General features: G+C 49.9%; 1 protein-coding gene across 2 annotated transcripts in view; it reads right to left on the minus strand.

Annotated features, from left to right (window-relative positions):
* UTP20 (UTP20 small subunit processome component) overlaps nucleotides 1-12,000 on the minus strand; it is a 1,109,880-nt gene that overhangs the window by 297,980 nt on the left and 799,900 nt on the right. For both annotated transcript variants that reach the window (XM_078675325.1, XM_078675316.1), the window contains exon 46: nucleotides 4,051-4,217. In XM_078675325.1, the coding sequence (XP_078531451.1) occupies nucleotides 4,051-4,217 (167 nt within the window). The remainder of the gene's footprint in view (nucleotides 1-4,050; nucleotides 4,218-12,000) is intronic.

Genomic DNA, 12,000 nt, shown 5'->3' on the forward strand with positions numbered 1-12,000 from the left:
CAAAACACACCTCTGCTGATGAATCTTTCCAGTGTGTTAAACAAAGCAGTGTCACAATTCTATCTGTGGGGAGTACAGATATTTGTCAGACCCCATTTGGAGGAGGTAAGGGGGGAGGTCTGAGGGCAGAAAGGGGCTTTTGGGCCTCGGTTGAAGCGGTTGAGATATTTGAGATGTAAGGTGTCCTGTGGTCCATCCTACTAATCCTACCATGGCTCTGCAAATTGCGAAAAGTACAATCCTTTCTACACTTGAGCCTTAGAGTAGTGTTGGAGAGCAGTCCCAGGCCTTACAGGGAGGTACTACTAGGGTAGGCGGTAACAAACTCAGTGCTAATTAGCCAACCAACAGACACAATAACTTCAATGTCCAGCCCAGTGCTTGTCCTTTGAAAAAACAAACCACTTTAAATACACAGCAGCACTGGATCCTACACAATTCAAATATGAATGAAGTGTGATAACTTTGATCATGATTCACTTGTAGGGCAACACCCTGCCCCCTTTGCCTCCCCCCTCCTCCCCCTCCCTCCCCAATACGCTCTTTGCCACCAAGGTGACACTATTTAGAACTGTTTCCTGTGAGTTTTGGTAGAAGCATGACTAAGGCTCAGATTACGTTGTCCCACAAATCACATATGCAATCAGTTTACTATTAAGTCTTGATCTTACCCAGTTGTAGAGGGCAGAAAATGAGTCTTTAATCATCATGCTCACCTCATGTTCGTAGTACCTCAGGGCTACCTCAGGTGAGGGCCTGTGGGTGGGATTAAATAAAAAACAGTTGTCAGGTAATGTCTATGCCTGTGACCTTTATTATCTATAATAATCTAAAAGTTATAGGACTTCGTATATGTTTCTAACGGGCAACCAAGCATTCCCAGTGCCTCTGATTCACCTTCATTCTTGTTTCTTATTTTTCAGGGAAGCCCCAATGGTATCTTCATCCAGGTGGCGTCTCTTAGGAGGAATTCGAATCTCAGGTAAATTGAAGTATACCTCACATCTAAAGAGAAATAAAATAAACCTCTGTCTTATCCTGGTCTTTATTTCTTTACAGTTTCTTCTTTTCCTAAGGGACCCTTTTCCACGCCCATGGCCTTGCCCCACCATGGGAGAGTGTAGCGAGACAACAATCAAGAACAAAAATCGCGCAGAATCTCAATATCCTCCTATTTTGGGCTGAACAGTTATAGGCAGGTTTTCAAGGTGCTTGGGTAAGCATCCCTCAACATTGAATATATATTTATTACTCCTCCTCGAGCGTAGGGAGCACTATCGCTTCAGCCGACCCTGGAGAAGACCACCACTCCTCTGACCAAATGTATTGCTCCTCCTCCAAATCTTTTCCTGTTGGGTCACCCATCTCCTTCAAGGGGATTCCTGGTGTCACGGTCCTCTGTCTTGTCTTTGCTTCTCCTTACGGACTGTGTTTTTTCTGGACTCGCTCTCTTTCCACACTCCTCATTGTCCCTTGGCTCTGCTTCCCTTTCCGTCCAGATCCTTTATGAGTCTTGCTGTGTTATGAAGTGTGTCTTTTTTTAGACCTCCTTTTCTTCTTTACCCCTTTCTCTTAGCCTGTCTTCTCTCTCTATGGGTCTCTGACCCTTCATTCTTTTTTTTAGGTGTTCCCCTGGACCTTGTCCCTGCTCTTGCCTTGGCTGACTCCCTCCTCCCAGTATTTTACTATTCTACCCACCTCTTTACAGGACCTGCAACAATCTTGTACGTCCTCAGCAGCAGCTGATGGAGAGTTCAGGTGCAACTTGTGTCTTCCCTAAGCATGGCTGCCCCGGGTGCTGGATACCACCGATGAGGCTGTACGGGCACACTCAAAAGTCAAAGATTGCGAACACACAGCCAGGCAGCTACAATCTGACTCTGGCCTATCCACATAACAAGGCAGTTACAGCCCACTATAGGGCAGTACACACAGTCAGGCAGTTGCTTTGTGCCATGGGCCAGAAGGCAATCAGCGATTGGAAACATGCCCTGAACAGATACACAGAGTGAGGCAGCTGCAGCTCGGCAAGGGCCAATACACAGAGCACAGCAGTTGCAGCCCATAACAAGGCAGTTACAGCCCACTATAGGGCAGTACACACAGTCAGGCAGTTGCTTTGTGCCATGGGCCAGAAGGCAATCAGCGATTGGAAACATGCCCTGAACAGATACACAGAGTGAGGCAGCTGCAGCTCGGCAAGGGCCAATACACAGAGCACAGCAGTTGCAGCCCTGACCATGGCCAAAACACAGTGCAATGTAGATGCAGCCCCACCTGGGCTCACACATACGACAAGGCAAACGCAGCCCAACCTGGGTGGTTAGACACACCAAGTCAGATGCAGCCTGCATCGGGCCCAATGAGGAAGGCATAAACATTTTCTACCTCTGACAAGTATGTTATTGGGCAGAAAGAGGAGTAAGTTCAGGTTGGCAATCTTGGCTCCTGTCATGCACAGAGACATTGTGGGGTGCCAAATGTCCTGCATTTTGTGTCACACCACTTTTATCCTTCTCAAAAGGCAAGCAACTCTCAATCGTTCAGGCCTTTATGAGTTGTCAAAGAGGCACCTATTGGTGCCTATGGGGTAGCAGCTGCAGCACAGGGGAGGTCCTGCATTAAGCAGCTTCAGCTACTGAGATGCAAATCCAGCCACTTGCTGAGATTTAGCACTAAATGTGCAAATGAAAACCATGCTTGCCACCCACCATGGGAGCATCTGCTTTGTGTTTGTTTCTCCCATTAATCCGATTTTAAATTGCTGACAGTTCAGATTAGTTGATCGAGGCACAGGGACAGTATGCTTCAAAGACGAAATTTGCCATGCTATTGGATTTTGGTGCATACACTATGAGACTAGGCACTTCTCCACTGCTCCAGGTAATACCCAGTCCATTTATACCCACATGCTAACTTGTAGATTTTACACTGATTCTAAATACTCCAGCTTGCCAAAAAGGGATCATGGGATAAAGCTCATCAATTGATTGCCTAAGGGCACACAATTTGGCCCAATGAGATGCCAGGATTTAAAAAAACATGTCTCCTGGTTCTACACTTACAACAGGCCCACTAGACCACAACTTGGATGGTATATTTAGGTGAAGTGAAAAAACTGAGATTAGATGTCAAGAATTCTAGGTCTATGGATAACAAGTACACATAGGACCAGGAACTGTGGTTGTTGGCGGCTACTGGGTAGTGCTTGAGATATATACAGATATTTACCATTGGTGTTTCAAAGCTTAAGACGATCTCATTACTTTAGGATATCGGAGTTATCAATTTCCTAAAAGTGTCTCAAAAGTTTCAATTGCAAGCAGTCAAGATTTACTTCATGAGGGGAGAAATGGATCAGAATTTAAATATAGTATGAATAGTAATCACACTCTATAAAAAATCTCCTGTTGAGTTATATCTTTTACAATGGACTGATTTAGTGGAGGGGGGTTTAGAATGAAACACCAAAAATGTGCTGTGCAACTTATAGCCCCCCCCCCCCCATTCACCAATAAAGGTCTTCTGGTGTCTCCCTAAAAGCAGAGAATCAATGTGTGCAGAATGTGTCTCTGCATGTGCAAAAGGCCCTGTGAAGGGGTAATGGAAAGTTGGTCACCCTTGGTAAGTTACTGCTCTGAGGCAAAGGGGCATGTGCCTTGGGCTCTTTTGGCCTTGCTGTGTTTTTTTTTTTACCAGGGCTTGGAACTTGTCCTTCCTCGAAAGACTGATGCAGCTGAAAGCATGCCACTATTGTATGACTGTAGCTTTTGCTTCGCATCTTCTCTGCTAGCATCAAAAAGGTATGCTCCCTTGAAGGGAGCATTTGGAATGGGGAATCAAGAAACAAAGGTCTGAGAAAGCTGCACAATATTTTGTTTTACATCTATTAAAACCTGAAAATTATTTCAGCAACATTTTCCTATTGAGACATTTTACCTTAAAATCTTTTCTGCTGACAATTTGGAAAAGTGTAGCATTCTAGCATATAACAAGGTCACTTCAAGCAGGATCAGTAATATTGTAAAAGGTTCACAATATGTAACTCACTTTGCTTTCTCTGTGATCAGTGGCAGATTTTCGCTAATTAAGCCATGGCTGAGAAGCAGGATAGATTTTGCTGTCATTTCTTTGTTTGCTATCAGTCCAAACATGATGCGACGTAATGTTTCATGCACCTTACGAGACAGCTTCAGGCTGTTTGTGTTTTCGAGAATCTAGAGATCATGAAAAACAATAATAATACTAATTTTGAAATTAAAACATCAAACAATTTAGCTAGATGTTCTTTTAATCATTTCTTAATGTGCTCACTGTATTTAAAGATGAGATCATCTTTAAATGTTAAATTATGTCACATACAAAAACTATGCACATGTTCCGTTTGTTCTGTCACTTTTATCACATTTTTAATTCCTAATTATATAATTTACAAATATTTTTTTTGCATAGTCTTTTCATATAGCACTATGTAACTTTAGCATTCGCAGTACACCATACTGCAATATGGTTTACTGGGAATGCAACATATACTGAACATGTACTGGGAATGCAACATACTCTTGCAATACATACATTGCTTTTTTCCCTTAGTCCATTTACCAGTTTTATGAACAGTGCTCTTTTTGTGTGGCCACTCCTTCAACAAACTATTTTCCAACTACCCTTATATATCTCATGCTTGTAATGTTCGCAGCATTTGCTTTAGCCATGTTGACGGTGCATGCTGAGGTGCAAAAAGATGCTACGTTTTTGTATATTACTGATGTGGCGTTTTTCCACATTAGCCTGTTGCACTTAAACCCTGAACAAAAACTGCAAAAGTAGCAACCTAGAAAGCATACAAAAAATCATTAAATCCAAAAACAGCCTTGTTCCACTAACAGCAGGAATGCTGGTTTGTGCTTGGAAAGACAATAGTCAGAAACAACCAACATCCCTTGGAAATTTATTTAACAGTTGCCTATAATTTACCTACATCAAAGGTGGACTCAGCTTGCTTCACCAAGAACACAGAATATAGTTGTGGAGAAAATGGGAGTTTCACATATCAAACATGAAATTAGATAAAGTTTTAGAAGAATCCAGAAGAGTCGTGGTTTAAGACTGATGGGTTGGGTAAGAATCAGGTGTCGGTCAGATGTTTGTGGCTGGTCATGTGAAGTACGAGTTACTTACCTTCGGTAACGATGTATCTCATAGAGCCGATTCTAGCCGCAGATTCCTTCACGTAGAATTATCCCCAGGCGCGAGACTGGATCCGGAAGGAATATGCTACTTCCCAGTATGCATCTGTTCTTGGCATGTAGGGCTGCTGACATTCATATCTGTGCATAGTTTGCCGCCTAGTGTTGGGTCCGGATGATTGCACTTTGTTGTCCTGGAAGAGTATTCAAAGTATCACAAACATGAATTCAGCAGCCCACTTGCCTCGAACGGAATATGCTACTTACCAGTATGCATCTGTTCTTGGCATGTAGGGCTGCTGACATTAATATGAATACAGCAGCCCACATGCCTCGAACACTTTTTTGCCACAGCATCCCTGCGTCCGGGGGGCGGGGCAACACCACACGATTCCGTCCAGGCGTCGTCCGCGTACGTGACGTCAGCGAGGTCACATAAGACTTGCCCCGGCACGCCCATGTCAGTTTTCTTTGGAGAACTTTTCCGCACCACAACGCGGAACCACCAGATAAAAAACTGTGGAAGCATGGGAACAGAGTGCGAAGAGCAGAAACATTGGAAAGAAATGGTGACTAACAACATCACCCAGAGGAGTGTCAACACCGCAGAACCCAAAGGCAGGGAAAGAAGAAGAACAAGCAGAACCCTGTGCTGTCACCCTACCAGCACATAGACAGCCTCCCATCCCTGTGCCACGGAGGCAAAGAACATGCGTAAAAGTCATGGCACACGTAGTAAACCTACCACCCCCATCCGGAGCAAGGAATGGGACCAGTCCCAAGACAGACGGGGACAACAAACATCCAAGCCACCCCAACATAGAGGGCAACCACCCACAAGGGACAAGGGCAAGACATGGCCAGAAGACCCTTAATCAGAGGATAGCAATGGAAGGAAGGGAGGGAAGGGAGGACAGGGATAGAAAGCAATCCCCCAAACCTGGAATAGCCAGAGCAGCAGGAGCACCGGAACCCCATCCTCCAAAGAACCAAAGGAGGAATGAACCGGCCCCAGACGGAGCCATCCGTCAAGACTAAAGAAGGCACTCACAGGAGATACAGCCCCCCACCGGGAGGTGAGTACCGATGACCAACCTAAGGGTCTTCACAGAATAGGGGAGGAAGGGCGGCCCGTGAAGGAATCTGCGGCTAGAATCGTCTCTACCAGATACATTGTTACCAAAGGTAAGTAACTTGTACATCTGATTGAGACTATTAGCCGCAGATTCCTTCACGTAGAATAGATATCCTAGCAATACCTCCTGGGAAGGAGGGTCTGCGAAAGGACCCCACCAGCCAACACAGAACAGTGGGCCCGACAGGGAACCAGATCGGTGGACCAGGTAGAACCTCGCCCCTGCCAGGCAATGGGAACCCCCACAAGCAGACCCCCACCAACCCCAAGGGGATGTATGAGGGGAAGAAGGCTGAAGAGGCCCGTACACTCATAGCAGAGGAACCAAGGCAAGGTCGGAGAGGCCGAACCACCCCACTCCCCCACAAGGCAACACAGCATCCGTCCAATGCCGAGAAAGGAAGAGCGGAAGAAGAAGCCTAGAGGGCCCAAGGAAACGAGGGAAAAGAAGGCGAACCTGCTCCAGATGGAGAGCAAACTGCCAGCCAGAACAGCGCCAGCAGTCAAAAGCCGCCAGAAGCAAGAAGAATAGCCGGAGGCCTCAGAAAGGTCGAGTAGACGGCGCCTGGCGAGGGAGAACACAGGGTCATCCCAGACCTCAGTACAGGACCAGGGAGAGGAGGAGATGCCCGGGCACACCATTCCAATGCCGAGAAAGGAAGAGCGGAAGAAGAAGCCTAGAGGGTCCAAGGAAACGAGAGAAAAGAAGGCGAACCTGCTCCAGATGGAGAGCAAACTGCCAGCCAGAAGAGCGCCAGCAGTCAAAAGCCGCCAAAAGCAAGAAGAATAGCCCGAGGCCTCAGGAAGGCCGAGTAGACGGCGCCTGGCGAGGGAGAACACAGGGTCATCCCAGACCTCAGGACAGGAGCAGGGAGAGGAGGAGATGCCCGGGCACACCATTCCAATGCCGAGAAAGTAAGAGCGGAAGAAGAAGCCTAGAGGGCCCAAGGAAACGAGGGAAAAGAAGGCAAACCTGCTCCAGATGGAGAGCAAACTGCCAGCCAGAACAGCGCCAGCAGTCAAAAGCCGCCAAAAGCAAGAAGAATAGCCCGAGGCCTCAGGAAGGCCGAGTAGACGGCGCCTGGCGAGGGAGAACACAGGGTCATCCCAGACCTCAGGACAGGAGCAGGGAGAGGAGGAGATGCCCGGGCACACCATTCCGAGTGGCAACGCACACAACCTCAGGAAGCAAGAGCAACCTACCTAAACGTCATGGAGAACCGGCACCCAAAGGCGACCAGAACCCCCCAGCAGAGAGCAAGCCATATGACTTAGGGTACGAAAAGCCCCAACCATGGGAATCCTCTTTCCGCAGCAGAGGAACAAACAAAAGAGCCACGGGGAAAAAAACACCCCCGCAAAAGGCTTGACAAGCAGCACAAGCAAGCAGAAGGCCTAACCTCAGGGCTAATCTGCACAGCAATTCCAACACATACACATGATCAACAAAAGGGCCGTCCAGCAGTCAATAATGCCATGGTCTCCAAAGAAGGACGCAATGGCCAGAATTCGCATTCCACAGCCAGAACAAGCGGTCTAAGAAGGCCTAGAATCAACCCGACTCCGGAATCACTGAGGAGGGGACGGAGAAGGAGGACGATACAGAGTAGGAGGAGGTGGATGTGGGCGGAGCCCTGTCAAGAGCCTCTGGATGGCGGAGTCGGCCGGGGCATGGAACAACAGGTTGCCATCAAACGGAAGATGAATGAGTCGCTCCCCAATATTCTCAGGGAATACCCCATCCCAAAGCCAAGCATGGCGACGAAGAACGACCGAGGAAGCCAACACCTCTGAGATGTCCAGGGCGGAGCGAAGAATAAACACCGCCAGCTCCCCGCTATCCAACGTATGATGCCGTAAATCCTCTTGACCACCCTCCTGGGACGCTGCGGATACCCGAGACTCAGCAGAGTCCCACAAACAGGAAGAGGCCCGAGCCAGCACACACAAGGTGTTCAGAGCCCGCAGGGCAGCGCTGGTCGAGGTGAACATATTGCACCCCCAAGAGTCCAGCCAGCAGGCCTCCCGAGACAGAGGAGTCAGCAGTGGCGGCAGGGAGGGAAAAGCATACCGCAAAAGAGTACTGGAGGCAGAGAGGTGGAGGGAAAGGCACGCCGGGTCACACGGCGCCTGGAGATGCCGGTGCAGAAGATGCTGAGGCACCGGGTCCGCTGAGGCAGGACGCTTCCAAGCCCCTATCAAGGACGAAAGGAGGGAACCTTCAAAGGGGAGCAGAATCTCCCTCCCCCAAGAGCCCTGGTGGAGGACCTCCAATAGATGGTCCGCCGGCCAAGTAGGGCAGGCAAGGGCCAGACCTTGAAGTCAGAAGGAGCCGACGCTCTTCCGACGAACACCTCTGCCTCAGGAAGGGCGGAGAGCCGCTCTTCAATGCCGGTGTAAAAGACACCACACCGCGACCCATCTCCAGGGAGCATGACACCAAAATACAGGCCACCTCCGGAGAAGGAGGCTTCGAAGACAAATCCGCAGCACGACCCCTGCTCAGAGCCGTAGAGTCCACCGCCTGAGGCGGAGTGGCGGCACCATCAAGTGTCGTCAGACAAGGTTCCTCCCAGTCGCCCGCACCGGGGACCGGAGAGGAGACCAGAGCGGGGCTGGAGCCGGACCCACCACGGGATGGCGCCGACCCAACCTCCAATGAGGTAGCCATCCGCGTGGGGGAACGAGATGGCCCTGGGGAGTGACACGAAGAGCTCCGCGGCCCAGAATGAGGCGTAGATTGCTCGGCAACCCATGAGGCGGTGCCAGGGACGATTCCACCTCCGACTCTCCCCCTGTCGAGGCAGCCGCCTGCGGGGGAGGACGAGAGGGGCGAGGGGTCCTCACCCGGGCTCGACCCGGAGTGGGGCGAGGAGGGTTCAGCGACCCCTGTGGCTCCGCACGGTCCAGCTGCTGCCGGCGCTGTAGCTGCGTCACCTCAGCCTTAGACAGGACCACCCTGTCAAGGGACCGAGAGGGGCTCGAAGATGCGACCGGAGCCCCGGCGACCTCCCGCGACACCACAGGGACTTCCGCAGGAGTTTGCGGTGAGGCAGAGGTGCCGTGGACTGAAGGAGGTGCCCCAGCGGAGCTGTACCCCAACAGAAGCACACCCTCCAAGCCTGGATCCGAATCAGTCTGTGCCGGAGCCGCCGTCAGCGCCGCGGAGGGCCCTGCGCAAGGCGAGGGGTCCGTCGACACCCCAGGAGGGGAAGGAGGAGGAGACGCCAGCGAGGACTGCAAAGCCGCCGTGTATGTCTCCAATTGGACTCTCGACGCCCCAACACCGGAACACTGTGGATAGGACGACACGCCGGGCCGCATCACCCGTGGAAAGTCCACGCCCCTGGTAGGCCGGAACCCAGCCCCCCGGGGACAAACTGCGACACTTACCCACCGGGGAGCAATGCTCACGTGACATCGGAGAAGGGCGAGGACGACGACCACGGCCGAACCAGAAGCCGTTCGCCAAAGCAGACCGAGGGGAGGACGTCGACCTGGAGAGATGTGCCGAGAGAAGATCCATGCGGCGCTCCCGCTGCGACTTTGGCTTCAACTGTTGACAGGCCTCGCAGTCGGTGGTGCTGTGATCCTCCCCCAAACACCACATACAAATGAGGTGCGGGTCCTTTGCCGACATAACACGCCCACAAAACGTACACGTTTTGAAGCCCGAAGGTATTCGCACACTGTCCACCAAAAGTATGGAGAAAAAAGGGGCCCGAAACAGGCCCGTGGCATGGACCGGATCCGTGTTGCACGCAGAAAAGGAAAAACTGACGTGGGTGTGCCGGGGCAGGTCTTATGTGACCTCGCTCACGTCACGTATGCGGACGCCGCCTGGGCAGAGTCGCGTGGTGTCGTCCCGCCCCCTGGCACGCAGGGATGCTGTGGCAAAAAAGTTTCTGGATCCAGTCTCATGCCTGGGGATAATTCTTCATGAAGGAATCTGCAGCTATTAGTCTCTATCAGACAAATAGTTACCTGCTCGGAGGTCAAGCAGGCCACCAGAGATATTTGGAGATATACAGCTGCTTTTTTTTATTGATCGCTTAACATGTGAGGCAGTATGATTTGAATTTACAATTTGCATTCATGACAAGCCAGTGTAACTGATCATTTGAGAAATATGGCCTTTCCTTACGGAAGAAATTAGTATAGCCACTGAGTGGTGAAAAGTATAAATGGGGCACTCCTAACTTAATGTGTTACTGAAAACTAGCCGTGAGATGATTAGCGCATGAATTGCCGATTTTACTTGGGGGAGACATAACAAGTGTGCGAGTTTCTTTAAAGTGTGGAGGTCAATATTAACAGCTAAAACCATTTTGTCAATATGAGGAGTAGTGAGGTCATTGTGAGACCTATGGATTTGGTTGTAGAGGAGAGGAGTAGGGTCGAATTTATCTGCGAGTTTGGGCGTGATTTTCTAGTCACCGTCATAATGAAATGAACAGTTCATTGGTTGTCAGCTAAGGAGAGTGGATCTCTCAGCTTATGTGAGAAGTTGGCCTGATATATGATGCTCACTAGTTCTAGTGATCACCTTGTATCAGTCCAAACAACCCTTATGGTGATTGGTTGTAAGTCAACCTTAAAGACCAGCTATCCTAATGGTAGCATGGACAAAGCAATCTTAGGCTAAACTCTTTTGGCATGTGAAGCCAGCTGTTTTACCACAATATAACCCCTTGAAAACCAGATGAAAGGACACCACACAGGTTGTTATGAAAATAAACAATATATTTATTAATAAAAAACACCTCTGAACTCTTTATGAGATCAGAGGGCTAAGCACATGACAATCTCTTAGGAAAAATACGACAAGTTGCACAAAATTACAATGGTGCCCTAGGGGCATGGCAAACCATATACTAAGTAAATGGAATGTGAGAGTCGATAGAAGAATTGGAGCTGTCCAGAGGCTGCAGGACCGCTGGGACTACGCTATCCTAACGTTAGGTAAGTAATAGGAGGCCCACGGGACGCGGGTGCAGAGTGTGAACTCACACGCGGGATGCGTAACAACGTCTATGGACAGTACAGTTCAAGTTAAAAGTGAGTACGGACAATCCTGACTAGTTAGGACTAAAACGACTGTGGAACTGGAAACTAGGACAGTCAAGCTACCCTTGAGCACTGAAATGCTCTCGTTACCTCACCCACGGGCTGCGGGTGCATAGGTGCGAAGTCGTGTCGGGTTCTCGCGTTGAAGTCAATGGAGCCTGAAAGAAAAGATGCTGCAGGCGACCAGGAGGAAGATGTCCGGTGCGATCCAAGGGTGGATCGGTGAAGAAGAAGACCTGAAAGCAGAGGGGACAATGTTCACAGTCACTAGCCAGTGACTGGAGTGGAACCAGGAAGGAACTAGATGTCGACGTCGCGATCAGGTGAAGAGTGGACGCTTGACTCTGCAGCCACGTGGACCAGGAGGTGTCTTCGACGACCAGGATGGAGGCACGAGCTGTCCCACGCAGGCTCTCGCTGTCGGCGGTGTTGGATCCGGAATCGGCGTCAACAGGCCTTGGCAAAGGCAACCCACGCGGTGAGTGGAGAAAGCGTCTGGTGCGGACTAGGAGAGTCCGGGGTGCCCCTCTTTTGGAAGGGAGCAAGGGCCAGTCTGGAGCAACCAGACCAGCAGCAAAGATTTCAAGGTTCGTCGTCTAGGAGGCCACTAGC

The sequence above is a fragment of the Lissotriton helveticus genome, chromosome 1_1 (genome assembly GCF_964261635.1).
Source record: "Lissotriton helveticus chromosome 1_1, aLisHel1.1, whole genome shotgun sequence".
Classification (NCBI taxonomy): domain Eukaryota; kingdom Metazoa; phylum Chordata; class Amphibia; order Caudata; family Salamandridae; genus Lissotriton; species Lissotriton helveticus.